The 21,888-nt window shown below is 33.3% G+C and overlaps 1 protein-coding gene across 2 annotated transcripts; it reads right to left on the bottom strand.

The window, feature by feature from the left end:
* Nucleotides 1-2,377: 2,377 nt before the first annotated feature.
* On the bottom strand, nt 2,378-12,280 carry LOC126714124 (transcription repressor KAN1). Of its 2 annotated transcripts, none has more exons than XM_050414127.1 (6): nt 10,731-12,272; nt 10,499-10,575; nt 9,939-9,984; nt 9,373-9,541; nt 3,285-3,384; nt 2,378-3,089 (listed from the first exon to the last, which is right to left on the bottom strand). In XM_050414127.1, exons 1-6 carry the CDS (start codon nt 11,539-11,541, stop codon nt 2,976-2,978), a joined length of 1,317 nt encoding a protein of 438 aa, XP_050270084.1. In that variant the 5' UTR covers nt 11,542-12,272; the 3' UTR covers nt 2,378-2,975. The 2 variants fall into 2 exon arrangements, 1 of the variants encoding a protein (XP_050270084.1); XR_007651544.1 differs by lacking the exon at nt 2,378-3,089 and adding an exon at nt 8,772-9,184 and having other exon boundaries at nt 3,292-3,384; nt 10,731-12,280.
* Nucleotides 12,281-21,888: the final 9,608 nt, after the last annotated feature.

The raw sequence follows: 21,888 nt of genomic DNA, 5'->3' as shown, positions 1-21,888 counted from the left end.
AATTCCCTTTCCCTTTAAAGCTTGAAAGGTTGGCAAGCTATCATGAATTACCTTCCAAACCAAATTGCAGATTTATCATGAATTATCATAAAATGTTCCACACAACTTCAGGGATATTATGGGTTCTAAGGTTTTCATTGGCTGATACATTCTCATCTTCCAACAGAATCTCATAAGCTTTTTTAACTTTAAAATCCCATGAATTTGAGAACTTCCACAATAGAGAATCTGTCACAGCACCTGTCTTTGAGATTGGGATGCTTAGAACTTCAGAACTAACAGAGGGGGGGGGGGGGGTGGAGTTACAAGGATCTAACTAGATCAAACTTTCAAGAGTGAGTGGCTTGGTCAATTAAGTCAGCCACAGTACCATGTGATAAGGTTAGGGTTATACAGATTAGGAGTTTGGAACCAAGCAGGATGGTCTAAAGGAATATTTGTACCATTACCAACCCACCACTTCCCCTCTTTCAACTTTTTGTTATCTTGTTTCACAATGTTTCTCCAGAACCCAGATTGATGCGGCTTGGGTTGACATTCATGGATTGAGCTTCTAGGGAAGTATTTGGCTTAAAAAGTTCTTGCTAAAAGGGATTGAGGCTTTTGGTGAATTCTCCAATAATTATAATAAATAAAAGAAGTAAAATGCACCCATATCCCTTCATCTTTGACTATTTTCTAATTACAATCCATTTATTTTTCTATTATCTTAACAGAATCATGTGATATATATGTTATGACTTATATATAGATAAATAAGGTGTGTTGTACAAGTAATCTACAATTATGGGTTTAAGTTCATTGGGCTTATATTTTAACATCTCCCCTCAAACTTATGATGGGTGAAATGATGTCATTTAATTTAGCACTCCTCATTCACTTGTGGGTTACTTGAGTTGCTATTGAGTGGGATCCAACACATGAAAATTTAAATGGGAGGCAAGTTGGACATAGGGAATTGAACTTAGAATTTCTTGTTCTGATGCCATGCTAAAGTCTTAAAGACAATGTGTCTGTTTGGATACCGCTTATTATTGAAAACTGAAAACATTGTAGTGAAATAGTTTTTAAATGTGTGAATAGTGCCGTGGAACCCAATTTTAAAGTTAGATTTGTTGAAATCCGTACTTGTGGGTCTTGTGAATAGTGCACGAGACCCACAGAAAAACGCTAAATGTAGAGTCTTAAATAATTTCAGTGCAATCCAAACGTAGACTATGTATTAAATTGGAAGTAATAAAGTACAAGGGTCTACCTTATATATGGGTAGACAAGGTGTATTATACATGTAACCTCTTTTTTTTTTTTTTTTTTTTTTTTTTTTTTTTTGAGAGAATACTATACATGTAACCTATAACTATGGACCTAAGCCCATTAGACTTATATTGTAACAATTATTAATAAAATCTAAATCATACATAATCAAACAATAGAACACTAAATGGAATAATAAATAGAAATCAAAGTTCAACAAGCATTATTACATTTTACCCAAAACCAATTACACTCAATTTATAATCATATATATCGACATATATTTGAGGGACTTATGAGTTAATTTATTTTAGTATGGTCTATATATTGAAAAATTTTGAGGGGGAGCAACTACTTATTTTTCTAGAAAAATACTTGTAAATATAAGTATATTATCATATATAATAAAAAATTTTCAAAATATTTTGGGGGCCATGGCTGCCCTGGCCTCAATAAATTAAACAATAAATCTATAGGTGGGTAGCATGAAAAAAAAGAACTGCAGCAAGGATTTCGACTACTACTGAGATTCGAAGTGTAAGGTTTCATCGGTGGATAGTTAATTTGCAAAACAAAAATAACCTACTTATTAGGCTGGAACCAATGAACCAGTGAAGTTAGTTGGAGGCACTCTAATGAGCAGGCCATTAAAGAAGATCACATATATGCTCAATGAATATGGTAGAGTGTAGAAATTAAAGATGAAATATGTTATGATCTGGATATGTGAATAAATTAATTTAGTTGGATTTGAGATAACTAGCCTCCTAGAACATGAGAGAAAGATAGAAATTTGGGTTTAATTCTGCTTGAGTTCCATTCCCCCTTTCACAATACATAAATAATACTAATAATGAGATAACTGTTGAACTAACTCCTATCAATTACAAATTTGAAACAACAACAACCTAATCTACTGCTGCTTATTTATCATTATCTGCTGCTGCATATTTCTGTATCTTATGTTTTCTGTATTTCGGACATAACAAAATGCATACCTTTTCTCTTTGGTTGAGTGGAGTATTTCATCAATAAATCTCACCCAAGAAAACCCAGACAGTTGGGTATTAGACAGTTTTGCTCAGTCGGAAATTCGATGTCTTCGATGTTTAACAAAAAGCAATTTGAAATTGGAATGATCCCATTTTTATTATCAATTTTCGCTTTACAAGTGATCAGGTTACAAACTTACAAGTAATCAGACAACAATGGAAACCAGCATTACAATTGGCTATAGAGTACAAACCAGCATTATGTATAGTTGATTTGGAAGAAAGTGCTCAGCCAACTTTCATAACCATGAATAAATTAATTAGTTACTCGCTTACTTTGAAACTTGAAAGATGATTAGCATGGTCGTGCTTACCTGTATCACATACTAATTGGTCTCTACCCAGATAAAGCCAATAGGACAGGAATAGTCTTTAAAAGTGACTAGAATTAGCTCCCCTTATTATGTGATTCTCTTTTCCTGTGTGCACTTCTACTATTTCTTATTTTCCATATTTTTCTATCACATAAACTTTAGCCACTCATAACAAGCCCCAAAATAGGTTCCACGTCCAATCGAAAGATTCAATTTGCATTAACACTAGAACTATGGTTTCCTCTTCCTCACAAACACCCTTCTATATATCTATGACTTCTCATTCATGAAGATAATTAACTAGTCATCAAGGAATGCAAAATCAGAAACAAGACAAAGAGGAGATAGTCATGAATTAGTCATGTTCTTTGCCCTGCCAATCTGGTCTTCCTAATGTGAACTCCAAGCTTGGGTTCTTGCAATCCAAAGTTGACCCTAAGTAGCTCTTCAGTTGGGTTGAATCACATTCCTGTAATGTTTTGGAAATTTGGTTACTATCAAGTATACGTGAATGTATGCAATTGAATAAATGTTCCTGCGAATAGGGTCATGTGAAAACATGTCCAAATGGCGAAAAAATATGTGCTTATCTTGATACCATATGAATTTTGAGCAGCATATTTGAATCATATTGTACAATGGAATCCAAGACTTGAATCAGTACCTGTATATGGTGCCCTCTTGATCTTTGTTGTGAATCAAAGGATGCTGGTCTTAGCACCTCTACTTCATTGGAGTTAGCTTGTGCCCATGCGTCTCTATTACTGCATTTTTGAAAACTGAGTTAGTCCGAAACTATTTTGGTATGTTATTTATTTTATCGTACATGTTGCACAGTAATTTTTCTTATAATATATAGTGTTAATTATTTGGCATCATCATGAGAATTTTAGTCATGTTTGAAGAAGATACATGATGAAAAAGATATATGAACTCAAAGCCATATTAAAGGTCTACCACATGCAGAACTAAACGCTCTTTACAATCTCGAAGTTGATTCTCAGACGAAACAATTCGACAGTGTTAAGAAACAGCTAGGGAAAATATTTACATAAAAACGATGGCTTCACATGTTTAACCAAGGTGAGTATTAGAGTGTGATGGTAACCACAGAACTCAAAAATAAAATTCACAAAATAGACAGTAATTTATTTTGTTTCCCATTTAGTCAATAGGCATGCAATTAGTCAAGCTTTGGGCTTGTAGTATTTGGACCATCAACCATACCTCTACATTACAAGCTTGCAACTAGAATACTGTGCCAATTTCAAGTCAAGAAAAGGTGAAGATATGTCTACTCAGGTTGCATTTGAAATGAATAAAAAGAAGATAAAGGACGACTGTCCAACCCAATGTAAGTCATGCTGGGAGTGAAGAAAGGAACAAGAAATGTCTCTTAATGCAAAAAGGAAAGAAAAACTAGATTTCAAATTGAATTTTAATTAGTTTTTAATTATTGTCTAATTTTTCACTACACATATAATTTATTATTCTTAATTTTAGTGTCAATTGATCCATTCATAATACTTATCACGAATATCGAGATGATCGACCACCCTGCTCACCTAAATAAGACTAACTCATTGTTTATTGTTGAATGTTTTTGTACGTAAGCACGAGTTACAATCTAATAATATAATTAAAGTAGAAACTCAACAAGTTAGATGGCCTCTATCCCAAATTAAGTGTCCAAAGTAGATTTTAAATCCACACTACTTTTGTTCCAAATGTCCATCAAATGTAAAACTACTTTCAATCCCTTTGAAATTTATCTAAATTTTTTTTACCAAAATTTATCATTGACTTAAGTCTAATATCAATGAAAAACTTACCATGTTTCAAAAAACTAATTGTGCAGTTTTAGTAGATGTTCATAATAACTGAATTTTCATAATTTATTTAATAATTGTAATAAACTTGATCAAATTTCATTGTATCACAACATTGAGCTTTATATATATTTTTTAGGATAGGTACAATATTGAGCTAATCTCATCCTTTGTATATTTTGTATTTTGTTTCCTAAGACTCTTAAACTCTTTCAATCTTTATCTATCTCTTATATGTATTTTTCAATATAGATATAACACATACACCACTCAACCATGTAAGTGGCAATTGATTCAAAACACCACGTGCTTCAATTTGGGATCAGAGTCAACTCTTCTTCTGTTCACCCAACTGAACCTTCCCCAACTAATCTCCTTCATTCATTGACTAATGCTCACAATTTTATCAAACTGACCAACAAAAGACCTTTGAGGTCAAGACGTCCTTGGCTTTCTTGGTGGCTCTAATCTGTGGTCCCTTCTACAATATATATCAATAACACCTTAGCGACAAATCATGTCTTCCTTTCTTGAACTCATCAAGATCAACTTCTTATGAGCCTCCTAATCTCCTCCTTTTTCTCCAATGAGATCCTACTCCTTATTGCGGGTTTCACTTCCTTCCAAGAAATTTGGAGCACACTTGAGTCCTCACTTGCCTTTTCTTCTAATACCGAGATCTTCCAAATTCACATGCAATTTCAAATTTTCAAACATGGATATTTTTCTGTCACTCAGTTTTTGCATAAAGCCAAGTCACTTTTTGTTGAACTTACTGTAGCTAGAAAGCCTCTGTCTATTCAAGACTTCAACATCTGTCTACTGCACCTAGTTTGTTTAAATGTACCACAGTTTATCTAAGTACATATAGTTGTACTTAAATATGTCCATGCAATTTCTGAGACTAACAAGCTAGTTTGTTTAAATGTTGTGAACAAGATTAGGCGTGCGTTTGGATTATTATTATTATAAATTCTAGTTTGTTGAAAAGGGACAAAAGTATATATGTACCTTAAAGAAAATGAGACCTTAGAAAAATTTACACTAACAAATAATAGAAGAAAAGTGGATTTGTCTAAAAAATTTGATAGTCACATATAATAGCCTTGTCAGAGTTCAAATATGTTTCAGGATATATCTATAAATACAGTGATACTATGTACCTAATCAAACATAATGAAGATGAGGTGCAAGATCATATTTATAATTCATTTCATATAAATATTACGGGAAATTGTTGTTAAGCTGATATATTGCTAGAGATGAAATTAAAGCAAGAATATCAAGTCTTGTTCAACTAACATATATAGAGTAAGAGAGAAATCACGATTAGGTCCATTTTTACTTGGGTTGGTCACAATGCATGGATGATGGAGTAAGGATGGAGATCACATATAACGACCTTGTTTGAGAATGGAGGATTAGAATGACCTGAAAATTAATCTTGGTGCCTATTTATAATCATCATAATCATGTAAGTAGTTGTGTCATTCCTAACAGTTGCAACCATTCGAATGTTGTAACCCTTGTCAAAGGTCAAATCTATTTAACAGAATAACACCTCTGCACGGGAAGCTATCACCATCTAAGGACTGAGTGTAATGAGTGAGGGCACACTATTATTATGTTATTGTTCATCCCGTGCTTAAAACTTGTCATCTCTAACTTGATAGTAGTAATATATTTGCCTAGTTGGAATTAGTCTTCCCTTATTGTTTTGACCATCCCAGCTATCGGTGTTTCAATTTGATGCAATGGTTTTTCCGTATATCTGCTATGTATCTACATAATTGACAAAAAGAAAGGTTAGCATATATTCATCTAAGAGCTAACCAACTCTATATGGGGGAGATAGGATGGTTATAACCAACTCTCTAGGTTTGGAAAAATATGACATAGTTTTCGCTCACAACAGATACATTTGACTCCGTAAATTTGATATGCTAATATCCTCTAAAGAACGAAAATAGATCCTTATCTAACTTATGATAATTGTTTTAATCAGTTTATAGGTAGTAGTGTATGTAGAAGTAGAATTATAGTCAATACCATCTCTGATTTGGAAGATTTATAAAATCAACCTCACTATGATTTATAACTTACCATGTATGATGTGGATGCAAACTTATCATCTATTTTGCACAAAAAAAACTATTTTTTCTGTTTTACACCCCATTTTTACAAAACATCTATATCAGTCCATCTATTATACACTATATTTTATATAAATAATATTTTTTTATTCTTTTTTTAATATTATTTTATCTCCCGTTTCTTTTTCCTATTCTTCCTCTTCTTTCTTTTTCCTTATCTCTCTCTGCCGTTTCCTCTTTCTTTTTCTTCCTCTTCTTTCTTCTTCTTTCACATCACTGATCAACCATCAAAACCCATATCACTGATCAAAACCCAGATCACCGATCACCGATCCAACGATTACCGATCACCGATTCACATCACCGATCTAAAACGCCTCTCCAATTCACGATCCACGATCACCGATCCAACGATTTTGTTCCAGTGGTTGATTTTTCATTTTTGTGGTTGATTTTTTATTTTGTGTTTGTGGGAGTGTTTGTATCAGAGGAAGAAAGAACATTATGAGGGAGAGAATGCGTTAGTTTTGCACAATTTATGTACAATTTTACACCCATTGATGTGAATGTTTTTTTGCTCAAAATGTGTAAAATTAGTTACTTTTTTTTTATTTTGCAAGACTTTATACATGCTGATGTTCTAAGTCAAGCAACTTTGTACATTACCGTTTAGGAAGGAATGACTCTTCTCCCTTACTACGAATTTTCAACTCACCGTACTATGAAAAACACCACGCATTACATATTCTCCGCGTGATATAATTGTTTACGTACGGGGGAAAATTTCATCTGAGATTGATATTTATATTAGTCAAAAGTAATGTGCAAAAAGTCATTTCATTTTCCAATCCATGTCTACTATGACCAATTATGAGATGTTTATGATATATATATATATATATATATTTTTTTTTTTTTCACCGATCATACATCAATATGAGTAATTATTGGGTCTTCAATCTTCATATTTCTTAATGATGTTTAAAGCGTCATGTACAAAGTTAATAAAACCTAATTAATTACATAAGTTAAAAAAAAAAAAACCCTAGTCATGTGTACGGTAAAACCACTTTCCTTTTATATATAAATATTAAAATAAATGTAATTATAACTATAAAATTGTAAAGAAGCTTTTTAGTGAGTATCTGCTATAAGGAAATATTATTTTAGTATTGTAAATGACCATAAGTACTTTACTTGGTAACAGGAAATAGATTATACATATTTAGATCATAGATGTACGTTTTCTAAAATCATTTCCTTATATACCCAACTAAACAATTGGCAACAAAGAAAAAAAAAAGTGAAATCAGACTATATTAACCATTCTCGTGAAAAGCATTGTGGTTATATGTTATTATCCAATTCTTCCATGCAGGAGAACGTAGTTTTGCTTTAAGTTTATATATGTTTCCATAATTTTGAGATATGGCATTATGAGGGCTGCAGTAAAAGAATTACAAAACAGAAAAAGATAATTCCCTACATAGATTTCATATTTTAATAGCAGATTTATTATTTTCTGCCCTCTTTTCGGTTACATGATGACAAAATAGAAGATCATGATGCTGGTGATTAGCAATTAACTATATGTCCTTTCCAAAGGAATTAGATAAGTAGTATTCATAATAAACCAAAAATCTATTTATCATGTCCATATGAATAGTATAACAATCAAGTACTCTCAATCAGCTACTTTTAGCAGCAGGCGCTTGAAATGAGATAAAATAAAGAAAACAACTTGTTTAGAAATTATAATATATATATATACATTTTTATTTTTTTAGGAGAGAAATTAGAATATATTTGAATACTATATAGATAGTACCTCATATCATTCCCCGAGGGAATCAATGACAGAGCAAAAGTGCAAAGAAGCATTCATGTTAGCATCTAATTGAATTAATTAGAACCATTTATTAACTATAGATGCATTAAAAAAAAAAGGAAAAAAAATTTATAGTAGTAACCCAAGTCCCAAGACAAGACTAAACTCCATCTAATCACTCTTCTAGTCGTTATATATAATTCCTAGCCGACAAAAATTAGCTGGGCTCTTAAATTGTAATATTCAAAGGAAAATAAAGGGGAATAGAAGAAAGAAATCTAATGAAAGCACGAAGAACATTTAAAATGGAAGCTGGTGCCATCGAACACGTACGATTTATATATAAATTATATTAGAATATAGTTGCTTTGAACCTTGAAAAGAGGAAAGCTAGCACTTACTCTTATAGAGTCAAGGGAGTACTGGTCTTTTTGGTCATATATGCAATATCCTCGTGGAGAGAGAATAAGAACCAGATTTTAATAAACAACACAGTCACAATTAAAATAAACTATAAAAACATCAATTTATATAATAATAAAAACTGTAATATGATATACATAGTTCTAAAGAAAAAGAAAAAAAAAAGTGTAATATGTGGTTGCTTTCGCTTATCCTCATTAACATCTGATTGTGTCTCTAACTTTTCTTTGATACCCATTAAAGCTACAAATCTCATCTCAGCGTAAATGCAAATCTTCTCAAACAAAAGATTAAAAAAGAGAGAGTGAGAAAACCAAACAGAAATAAAGCAAAAGCTGCCTCAAGAACCCTTTTTTATTCTTCAGAAAATGGTGGACGTGTGTTTTGGTTTCTAAGCCAAGGTACCATGCAAAAAAGCAAAAGGAATTCAGTACTTAATTAAAAGCGTAGCACATACATGCAATCTTGCATAGCATATATAATGATTTAACAAGGGGAGGACGCTACAGCAGTGTTGCATACATGAGTGTATTAAAGAGAGAGAGAGAGAGATATAGATGAAGAAAGCTATATTAGTACCTTGAAGAGTTACTCCAAAGAGTGGTGGAAGCATAGTCAAGTAAATGATCTTGTTGCACAGGACGATGGTCAGACGGTCCTCTTTGATCATTGTATGAAGGACGTAGGCCAAGCTCACTATTGCTCCCAATTGGTGAGATATCATCCTCTCCAGATCCATCTGATTGGCCTTCAAGAAAAACCAAAGAACACTTTCATTACAATAATTAACTAGTCATGCATGCTTCTAGTGAAGCTAGAATGTGTGTAACTACATGTGTGTGTGTATGTATGAATGTTGAATTTGCATTCATCAATTTTACTAATGTCATGTATGTATATAGTACTCATGGATCTTTCTGTTTTAGAATTTATATTAAAAAAATAGGGTTAGTAAAAAGGAAAGGAAATGTCAAAGAGAGAATTTTTTTCCTTTTCCAAATGGGGCTCAGTTAAAAAAAAAAAGAAAAAAAAAAGAAAAAAAGAAAAAAAAGGGAAAAGAACAACACAAGGGTTAGAAAAAGTTAAGGCTGCTAATTAAAAAAAAAAAAGAAAAGGTGTGAAGGATAAGCAATACGAATTGTTACCTGAGGAAGCTGCAGGTTTGTCAGTGGTCTTAACAGTTCGATACATCTGCAGAGTGATTGGGAAGAATTGCAAAGACATATATTAAACACTTTGATTATGAAATTAAAATTAAATATATTGGCACAAAAATAATAATAATGTGAAGAAAAAAAAAAGGGAAAAAAAGAAAAAAATTAAGATCTCTCTTTCTCTGTGCTATTCTATTTTCTGTGGGCTTTCTGGGTTTGTCTTGCTTTCATCATTAATCACGAGGTTGATGTTTGATAAGGTTGTAATGATATGTATTATTGAGAAATGATGACTACTTTTGTCTGTCATCATTCTACTTTGCTTTCTCTCTCTCTCTCTCTCTCTCTCTCGTGTTTGTGAGAAAGCAGAAGCTGTACTCTGTCTGGTCTCTCAGAAGCTATAGACTGAAACAAAGCTCACTAGTCTTTAATTCACTGCTTTCATCGGCTATTGTGCCGGTGGGATGGACCAACACCGCCCCAGATGAATGAGCTACACAAACAAAGACACAGAAAAAGAGAGAGAGAGAGAGAGGTTTTGTGATATTTACCTGTAAATGGCTTTTTACATGCGCTAATGTGAGATCCTTCACATCCATGAGCTCAAGAACTGATTTTGGTGTAGCTCCTGAAACTCATTCCCCAGATAGATTTTAGACAAAAAGGAAAACACACACATAAAAAATAAAAAATAAAAAAAATCTAAATTTCAACACGAAAAATAAAAAAAGATAGAAAAAGTAAGAGAACATATGTCTATATTGGAAAAGATGAAATCTTTACTTTCATGGCCACCAAGAAGCTCAACAGCGTGAACAAATCTAGCATGGAGAGTGCTTGTCCAGCGCATTCTTGGTGCTCTCATACTCCTCTTTGTTGGAAGCTTAGGCATAAATCTCGATCTCATCATCCCAATCCCATGAGGAACCTCTGAAGGTCCTACCCCATACTGATTATGGTGATGATGATGGTGCAATTGGTGAGATTTGAAAGCATCTGTTGAAAGCCCATTAAACCTTGTGGCAGCTGCAGTCCCTAAACGATTATAAGCTGCGGCCAAGGACGACGCATTAGGCCCCGAGCTTAAGATTGACATGGCATCCAAACCCCCTCCATAAGGTGATGAGTGAGCGTGAGACACAGACGAGGAGGAAGTGCACAGAGAGGGATTATTAGAAGGCATTTGATAGTAGCACATCTTAGCTTCCTTGTCTCTTGTTGTGTGGACTTGGTCCATAGGCAAGAAAGGAAATGAACGGTGGTGTTGATAGACCGGAATCCCTTTGATCGGCTTTAACCCGTCAGAGGACACATCGAGTACTCCATGGTTCATGTGGTTTAACCGATTGTTAGGGTGGTGATGATGATGAACAAGATGCCTTTGTTGTTGGTAAGGGTTAGGTGTTGTGAAATTCCTCCCTAAAGAGAGCTCAGTATGAGCTTGGGACTCAGTTGTCCTCCTAGAGTCTACTTCATTGCTAGTATTGCAAATTTGTGAAGAAGAAGAAGGATTAGGAGGACTGATGTGTAGTGAAAGATCAGGAAGTGAGGTTGAAGATGGTTCAATGAAAATCCCATTCAAGGGCATTTTCATTGACCCCCCTTTACCAAATGGAATAGGAATAGCTTAATTTCCTTTGATTAATTCAACTTTATTCTAAAGAAACTAAAGAAATTGGAACTATTTCACAAGTGGGTCTTCAATTTTTTTTGAACTCTCCTTGAATTTCTTCTTCTTTTTCCTCCAAGAATATATGGAAAGCTATGAAAGAGCTAGAACTACTGCAAGCTTGATATGCTTTTTAAGACAAAAGGCGGAGAACTCAAAGGGACTTGAAGCAAAGCAAAGTAAAAAAGAAAAAGAAAAATCTTCTATCTTCTAAAACAAACAGACATGTTCAAGAAAAAGGGAGAGATGTAGGGATAGGGAGGAGATAAAAGAGATAGCAATTTTTTTTATTATATAATATTATTGTACATATATTTGTTGCTAAGCAAAGGAAGAAGATAAAAAAAAAAAAAACGAAAAAAGAAATTCAGAAAGGCAAGGGAAGGAAAGGAGGGGGATATAAGTCCGGTGTTCCTTGAGAGTATATCTTGGAAAATGACACTAGAAGAAGAAGAAGAAGAGAACACAAGGTCTTTCTCTCTCTCTCTCTCTCTCTCTCTTTTTCTCTGTCTCTCTATATGGTCAAAACCCATAAAATGCACCAAAAATATATGGTCACTTTGGATTTCCCTTCCCCGGAGGCGACGGGTTAAAAAATGTTAGAGAGAGAAAGAAAACCTCATGTGTGATTCCTTTTCCCCCACTCTCCTCGCTCTCTCTCTCTCTCTCTCTCTTTTTAATATTATTTTTTTCATACAGAATAATAATATTCATAGGTCTCATTTCCATACATAAATGGACAGGCAAAACATAATAAGAGAGTAAACGGGGAGGACATCTTACTTTTTTTTTTTCTTGCACTTAAAATATAATTTTCCTTACAAAATCATGGAGAAGATTTTGAATTTGTATTATTATATTATAATATGTTAAGTATAGAAACCCCCCTATTGACTTGAGTGAGTGAGTGAGAGTGAGTGTGTGAGAGAGACCCACAAAGGGGTTTTTGTTTGTTTTCATGTGTACGCATTCTAAGCCCTAATCATACATTGTAAATTCTAATTCTTCTAACATATCCTCCTCCTCCCAAATATTCCCTTCATAATCTTTCAACAACTTTGTCTGGCAGCCTGAGTTTTATTATGTCTTCCTCCACATCACCGTCCAATATCTTCTAATTGACTACACCCTCTATGTCTTAGGGTTTTCAAAACCCTAGGCTAAATCAAGGATAATCCTTTAATTTTATATTATGGGATCCTTAACTCTTTCATTGGGAACTAAACCCTTTCTTTAAATGCTGTCAATGGAGATAATAACCTTGCTCTGGCGGATGACACCTCTTTGTGCCATTTTTTTCCTTTAAAAATTTTGTATAGCCTTAATTTATTTGATATGTTACCTTCAACAAAATATTACTATAAGGGAACACTAATTCATAGGTGGTGTTTGAATGGTGCATTAAATGCAAAAATTGGGTAAAGTTAATGCTGTTGGGTTACTTTTCTCTTGCAATGGCTTTTCTACAAATAGCTTCAAAAATTAAAAGGAAATAAATCATCTCTGTCTCTCTCTCTGTCTGACGCCTAGTTGTAAGAAACGGTCTTTGTCCAATGTACAGTAGACAGAAAAGTATATTCTTATACTAGAGGTTGTTTACTCTATTAAAAAAATATATTGTTTAAAGAAATTGGGGATATAATTATACTGGTTGCACACAAATTATTTTACACAATCTAAAAACAATTGAAGTCACAATTTTCAATTGAAACTTGTATAAAACTATGTAAAACAATTTTGTGTGATAAACACTACTCCTGAGGATAGATTAACAGTACAATAAGAACAATATTTTCAATAATAATACTACTACAGCAACAACGACCTCAATAAATTAGTTAGAGTTAATTAGTTAGAGTTGACTATATAAATCCTCAACAATAACAAATGATAATGTTTAGATTGGCTAAGAAAGTGAGAAAAGATAAATTTGAAGGGGGGATTGTTTGTTTGAACGCTCCAAGCCTTGATATATGCAAATATAAATATGCCCAACTCCGTTTCGTATAATAAAACAAATCAAATCATATAAACATGCTAAAAAACAGAACTTTTTTCTGTAGCTAAATTATTATTATTATTATTATTATATTGCTAAGAGCCTAAGATAAATGACATGTTCCATGGCTATATTTTTCCAACGTACCTTCACCACATTTTTATGAAAGTGTGGGTGGCAGTAAAGGAATTTACAACAAGGTTAAACCAGGGAATAAAAGATCCAACTTAACAACTTTGGCCAATCTGATCAGTGGGTTGGCTGAAGATACACGAGTAAGTTTAGTGTCACAATTTTGCAACAATTTTGTTACGTTGCGACTCATGAGTAGTGAAAATAAAATAGTGGGTCCATGATTTTACCACTCACAAGTCACCACATAACAAAGTTGTGAAAAAATTTATGACACTAGACTTACTCAAGATACACTCATTACTAAGTCAATGAAGTTTCCTTCCTTTTTTTTTTTTTCAAGAAGTAATTATTTGAGTGCAAAAAATTACGTATCTTGTATAGATGTGCAAGGCTTTTAAAGCATTTACAGTTGAGTTCGTAAAAAAAAAAAAAAAAAAAAAAAAAAAAAAAAAAAAAAAAAAAAAAAAAAAAAAAAAAAACCAATTTTAACACCTATAGAATTATTTTATCTATTTTAAACACTGTTTAACAATTTGCCCAACATCCCATTTCTTGTTTTTACATCAAACTCAACACTATTCACTTTTTTATTCATTTCACTCTATCTCTCTTCCTCAATGTTTCTCTCTTCACCCTTAACAATTTCTCTCTCTTCCTCTCTGTCTCTTTCTCTCTTCACCCACAAATAAAATTATCCACCACCACCACAATCAATACCCATCTCAAAATCAAACCCCATAGCCAAAAAAAAAAAAAAAAAAAAAAAAAATGAACCATAACAGCCACCACCACACCCACAACCTACCACCACCCACCCCACCCATTAATAGCCATCGAAATCACATATCCATGCCCACAAGCACAACTAAAAAACAAAATAAAAACCAAATCAGAACCGCAACCCACTATTACCACCACAACAACAAACCTACTCACCATCGCCGTCCACTACCGCACAAACTGGAACCACTACACAACCCACCAACCACAAAATGAACCGAAACCCAAATTTGCCGACCCAAAATTTCAAATCCACTGACCAAAACCATTGATCTACACATTGGAGGACATAGTGCGAGGTTTAGGAAAGAGAAAGACAGGAGAGAGATAGAGGAATGATAGAGAGAGATGAGACAAAGAAAGGAGAGACAGAAAGAGTCTATGAGAGAGGGAGGAGAGAGACAATACATATAAATAATATTTTTATACAAACTTGTGACAATAACTTCTTATTTATAAGAAATTCTGTAGTAAGGTCATAAAAAAGTTTAGGTATACATACCCAGCTGTTGATGCTTTTTGGTGTGAGGGGTTTTACAACCCTAGATGCTGATGCACTTATAGGGATACATTAAGAGTCTTTCTTACATAAATCATGCTCCCAAATTTGGCTTTCCAAAGTGCTTGAATTGGGTTCTGTAGTCGATTGGTGAGATACTTTTTAAGACTATGTATCTTAGGCCACAAATAAGGATTAGGTTCAATCACACTTAATATGACTGAGAGTGGGTGATGCATAATAAATATTTAGGACCTAAGAACTTATAGGCCCAAAGAAGTGACGAGAATGGTCAAGATCGAGCCATTTGCCCGAACCAGAATTAGTCTAGAGTCGACTATTCTCCTTTAGTACTATTCGGTAGGGAAAAAAACCCAAGTTTGTGTCATATACCATTCTGGTCCCTCCAGAAAGAAAAATTTCATATTAGATCAAAGAGAAGGAAATGTTATGAGTTGACTATGCTAAAAATGGAAAGTGTGATGAGTTACAAGGGGCTAGGCTTTATAAAGTTTAGAACTCTTTCTAAGCCGTGGTATTTATATCCAAATGAGAGGAAAATCATATTAGTTAAATAAGAAAATTCATATTTTGCTATAATTAGTCATGAAATGAAGTCAAAGAAAAGAGGGGGGGGGGGGGGGGAGTAAGAAAAAAGAAGAAACAAGGATAAAAATATTCTTCAACCATATATATATATACACTAAAGAGCTTGTTTCAGTTCTGAGCACTCTAGCTACTTCTATCTAGGGGTGGCAAATGGGCGGGTTGGGTCATAAATGGGTTGGGTCATAGATGGGTTGGATGTATAATTACCCATTTATCCATTTATGACCCGTTTATATATAAATTAATTATCCATTACCAACCCAACCCATTTAATTAGTAACCCACCCATTTAACCCAATATGACCCAAATACCTCTAAAACTACTTGAATACCCTCTTGACCTCCAAAATACCCATAAATACCTAAAATGATGCAAATACCCCTAATCTTCCAAAATTACCAATATACCCTTGGACATCCAAAATTATCCCAAAATACCTATGAAACCTCTAAAATGACCAAAATACCCTTGATATCTCTAAAATCACCAAATATGCTTAAAAACCACTAAAATGACCAAAATACCCCCCTAAAACCCAAAAAATGACCAAAATGACCAAAAACTCAAAAAATGACCAAAATACCCCCGAAACCTAAAAATTACCAAAATACCCCCCAAAACCTAAAAAATGACCAAAATACCATCAAAACCCAAAAAAATGACCAAAATACCATCAAAACCTAAAAATGACCAAAATACCTCCGAAACCCAAAAAATGACCAAAGTACCCCCACAACCCAAAAAATGACCAAAATACCCCCAAAACCTAAAAATTACCAAAATACACCTGAAACCCAAAAAATTACCAAAATACACCTGAAACCCAAAAAATTACCAAAATACCCCCGAAACCTAAAAATGACCAAAATACTTCCAAAACCCAAAAAATGGCCAAAATACCATCGAAACCCAAAAAATGACCAAAATACCCCGAAACCTAAAAAATTACCAAAATACCCCCGAAACCCAAAAACTGACCAAAATACCCCCAAAACCTAAAAATTACCAAAATATCCTTGAAACCAAAAAAATTACCAAAATACCCCCAAAACCTAAAAATGACCAAAATACCCCCAAAACCTCAAAAAATACCAAAATACCCCCGAAACTCAAAAAATACCAAGTACCCTTGAAACCCGAAAAATGACCGAAATACCCTCGAAATCTAAAATGACCAAAATACCACCGAAACTTAAAACATTACCGAAATACCCCAAAACCTAAAAATTACCAAAATACTTTTGAACCCTAGAAATTTACCGAAATAACCCTAAAACTAAAAGACGACAGAAATGCCCTCGTAACCTAAAAAATGGCTAAAATACCCTTAGAATCTAAAAGATGATCAAAATAACCCCGAAACCTAAAAAATTACCGAAATTCCCTTGAAACCTATAAAATGAATGAAAGACTCTTAGAACCTTTAATTGTTCAAAAATATCCTTGAAACATCCAAAATACCTTGAAACCTCTATTTTGGTAATTTTAGATGTTTCAGGTTTATTTTGGTCATCTTACATGTTTAGGGGCATTTTGGTCATAATTTGGGTTTCATGGGTTTTTATCGATCATATTTTTAGGTTTTGGGGTTATTTTGATCATTTTTTTAAAGGTTTTTGGGGGTATTTCGATCATTTTTTAGGTTTTAGGGTATTTTGGTAATTTTTTTAGGTTTCTGGGGTATTTCAATTATTTTTTAGGTTTTAGAGGTATTTCGGTCATTTTTTAGGTTTGTGGAGTATTTTGGTAATTTTTTAGGTTTAAGGAGTATTTTGGTAATTTTTTAGGTTTAGGGCGTATTTTGGTAATTGTTAGGTTTTGGGGGTATTTTGGTAATTTTTTTAGGTTTTTGGGGTATTTTGGTCATTGTAATAGGTTTTGGGGTTATTTTAGTCATTTTTTTTAGGTCTTGGGGTATTTTAATCATTTTACAGGTTTCAGAGGTATTTTGGTCATTTTTTAGGTTTCAGGGGTATTTTTGGTAATTTTAAGGTTTCAAATGTATTTCGGTCATTTTTAAGGTTTAGGGGGTATTTTGGTCATTTTTTAGGTTTATGAAGCATTTTGGTCATTTTTTGGGTTTTTCGGGTATTTTGGTAATTTTTGGGTTTTGAGGATATTTTGGACATTTTAGAGGTTTTGGGGGGGGGGGGGGGTATTTTGCTCATTTTAGAGGTTTTGGAGGTATTTTTCTCATTTTCGGGGTTTTGGGGGTATTTTGGTCAGTTTTTGGGTTTTGAGGGTATTTTGGTCAATTTTTGGGTTTTGGGGATATTTTGGACATTTGAGAGGTTTTGGGGGAAATTTTGCTCATTTTAGAGATTTTGGAGGTATGTTGGTCATTTTGTGGGTTTTGGGGGTATTTTGGTCATTTTTTGGGTTTCAGAGGTATTTTGGTCATTTTTTGGGTTTTGGGAGTATTTTGGTCATTTTTTTTGAGTTTTAGTGGTATTTTGGTTATTTTTTGGGTTTTGGAGGTATTTTGGTCATTTTTAGGTTTCAGGGGTATTTTGGTCAGTTTTTGGGTTTTGGTGGTATTTTAGTAATTTTTAGGTTTTAGGGGTATTTTGGTCATTTTGTGGGTTTCAGAGGTATTTTGGTCATTTTTTGGATTTTGGAGGTATTTTGGTCATATTGTGGGTTTTGGGGGTATTTTGGTCATTTTTTTGGGTTTTGGGGGAATTTTGGTCATTTTTTGGGTTTCGAGGGTATTTTGGTCATTTTTTGGGTTTTGGAGGTATTTTGGTCATTTTTAGGTTTTAGGGGTATTTTGGTCATTTTTTGGGTTTCAGAGGTATTTTGGTCATTTTTTGGGTTTTAGGAGTATTTTGGTCATTTTTTTGGGTTTTAGGGGTATTTTGGTTATTTTTTGGGTTTTGGAGGTATTTTGGTCATTTTTAGGTTTCAGGGGTATTTTGGTCAGTTTTTGGGTTTTGGTGGTATTTTAGTAATTTTTAGGTTTTAGGGGTATTTTGGTCATTTTTTGGGTTTCAGAGGTATTTTGGTCATTTTTTGGATTTTGGGGGTATTTTGGTAATTTTTAGGTTTCAGGGGGTATTTTGGTCATTTGTTGGGTTTTGGGGGTATTTTGGTCATTTTTTGGGTTTCAAGGATATTTTGGTTATTTTTTTGGTTTTGAGGGTATTTTGGTAATTTTTAGGTTTTGGGGGGTATTTTGGTCATTTTTTAGGTTTCGAGGGTATTTTGGTCATTTTTTGGGTTTTGGTAGTATTTTGGTTATTTTTTTAAGTTTCAGGGGTATTTTAGTCATTTTCTAGAAATTTAGATTTTATATTGTTTATTTAAATTTTAGATGGGTTTAGTGGGTATTAGTGGGATTATCCATTTAGACCCATCTAATTAAATAACCAAATGGATTTTTACCCATTTAACCCAAATATTCAAATGGGTTGGGTTAAGACTTATCCAAATAAGGTGGGTAATGGGTGGGTTCATGGATATGGATAAAAATTGCCACCCCTAACTTCTATCTAATGAACTTATGTGGGTGACTACGGATAACCAAAAAAAAAAAAAAAAAATCCACATTTGCTTACCCATTTAGTTCCCAAGATGAGTTTTATGAACAGTGGCTCCCTATCCTTAGGGAACACTTTTCATTCTCTACATTTTTTAATTCATTTTTCACCCCCCTCTCTTCTCTCTAACACACACACAGACCTCGCTGATAGCACCTTCCAAGTCTCTAATCGTCATGTTGGGCAACTTGCTCTCTCTCCTCTCTGGGCTCTCTCTTTGGTTTACTCGCTATGCAACCAGGGGGCAGAGATTAGCGACTATTGTGGATGTATTCGGAGGATATAGCTTGGGCGGAGGATCTAGCATCTCTAGCAACCGGAGATCATTCTGCTGTGGGTATGGGTGTTGGGATGAAATAATAGAAAATAATGAAAATATTAATATTTAAATAAAATAAGATATAGAATAAAGAATTTGATGTAAGATGTTTTAAAAAGTGGTTAGCTAAAGTAGGCGAAAATTTGAGGAAGATACTACCAATGCTCTAAAGTTGTTGAAATAGTTTTTATTTTTTGGTGGTAAAACATAGGTTTTATTGTCATCCAAATTAGTCAATGTAAGAAAATTTTTAAGTACCATTATCCTAAAATAGAGAGAAAATTTTAGGAAGCTGCTACCAATGCTCAAAAGTTGTCAAAATAGGTTTTATTTTTTGGTGGTAAAACATTGGGTTTATTGTCATCCAAATTAATCGATGTGAGAAAATTTTTAAGCACTACAATTACTAGCTACTAATAAGTTTGATTGTTTTAGCTTGTTTTCCACTAACCCTATTTGGATATAGGTTAGATAGGATATAGATAATAAAATGAAATATTTCCTTCTTTTTCTCACAAAAGGAAGAGCTTAGATTTAAATTATATATATATATATATATATATATATATATTATTTGATAGTTACAATTGAAGAAGAGAATTTATTGCCTCAATGATGACCCTTTTGATTTCATCCATATTCCGATCGAAGAAAGATAAAGGTTGAACTTTCATAAAGCAAGCACTCTTTCACATAAGAACAAGTGGACTTGGACACGATCTAACTAAAACAATTCCACAAATATATAACAAGCTCTCTTGTCCTCCTTAGGGTGGGACTTCCTTTAATAACTTTCTAAAGGTTGCTTTTCTTCCTTAGGTCGGTGGTAGATTAGGGAGGCTATCATAAATGGTTTGTGTGACAACGACAAAGACAGGTTCAAAATAATATATTCAGTCATTTTCTTCTTTCTTTCTTTGAATTTTCGTCTTCCTTAAAACTCTCTCTTGAAACATTTTAAAATGCTTGAGTTTTAAATCCTAAATGTATTCCTTAAAAAGACTAAAAAATACTAATTAAATTACAAAACTCTTAATTAAGCGAGTTAGAAATGGGAGAAACAAACTACATAAAATTACTGTTAGTTAGGCCTATACGCACATATAGTTACACATCTAAACATGGGCTGATATAGGCCAAGTAGGGCGTATTTGCTCCAAAAGGAAAGGGAAAGCACGATTGCAGTTGGGCCAAAAGGGCTTAAGGTCGATGACTTAAAATTTTATATTTTTGTTGATAAAGTGAGATGACTTAAGATGACAACATACACTGATACACATAGATTTGATGAAAAATTCGCACTTATCATAGGGTTATCATTAAGTGAGCAGATGATATGATATCCCACATGTATCTTATTTTTATTGGTAGTCAGATTGACAAGAATGTATGGTGGAGAATATTGAATAATCTGTACCAGTATACTTAATATATGGTACAGCTCTATACCATACAATTGATGCTCATTCGCCATCAATCAGAACCATTTGATCAGCTGGGGTCCCACATTAGCAACTTTTGGAAAAAAAAAAAAAAGAGAGCAACCAAACAGTAATATTAATCAGTTTGTCTAGCTATTGAGCATAAATTTATAGTATTTATTTTATTATTTCTTCCGACAGCCAAAAGAACCGTAGCAGCATTATCAGAGAAAAGTAAACCTAATAAATGATGATTATCCCATCAGCCTGGATTTTCCTTTTATATTTAATTTTTTGGGGTCCACAGATTTGACGGTTGGAATCAAATTTGCATTACCACTTTTTATTTATTTTAATTCAGAATTTGTAGCAATCTTGACCTTCGGATGTATGCCTACTCAGACATGTGATAAATCTGGGAGCAGCTACGGGAATCGGGTGGGTTCGGGTCAGCTGACATTTCATCAAATTAGAGGTATTCGACCCGAAAGTTACCAATGTTCTGAGATTAAAGCTAAAATTTAAATTATCAACCTAAACCTACCCAAACGGAGACTTTAAAAAAAAAATAATAATAATAAAAAAAAATACCGGCTCACCAACTCAAAAATCCAAGGTATCAAGTCGGGTTGAGTTTGATCCGTTTTGTCAAGTTGGTAAACTGGATCTACACCTTTAAAACTAAACAGGTAGTGTAATTAAAACTAGCCCCCACAGTCACGTTAATAGCTAGATCAAAGTCACAATGACCTCTTGTCTTGTCGCATCACATTGACACCGTTGTGAGTCTACACTAGAAAAATCTTTATTTCTTTATTAGAAAAGATAAAATAAAAAGATTTATAGTAGTTTTTTTTAATATATTAAATTTTGTTAAGTTTATTTGATAGTAGTTTGTGTGCGTGCGCGCGCGTGTGTATATATATATATATATATATATATTTGCTGTTGCATTATTATTTTAATTATA

The sequence above is a fragment of the Quercus robur genome, chromosome 2, assembly GCF_932294415.1.
Source record: "Quercus robur chromosome 2, dhQueRobu3.1, whole genome shotgun sequence".
Taxonomy (NCBI): domain Eukaryota; kingdom Viridiplantae; phylum Streptophyta; class Magnoliopsida; order Fagales; family Fagaceae; genus Quercus; species Quercus robur.
The sequence above is the reverse complement of the archived record's forward strand: the minus strand, read 5'-3'. Positions and strand labels throughout refer to the sequence as shown.

Coding starts and splice junctions, on each gene's coding strand:
- LOC126714124 (XM_050414127.1), bottom strand. CDS start 11,541: ATGAAAATGCCCTTGAATGGGATTTTCATTGAACCATCTTCAACCTCA. Junction 9,542..9,938: donor CAAACCTGCAGCTTCCTCAG/GTAACAATTCGT, acceptor TTTTTCTTGAAG/GCCAATCAGATGGATCTGGA. Junction 3,090..3,284: donor CAAGAGGGCACCATATACAG/GTACTGATTCAA, acceptor AAAACATTACAG/GAATGTGATTCAACCCAACT.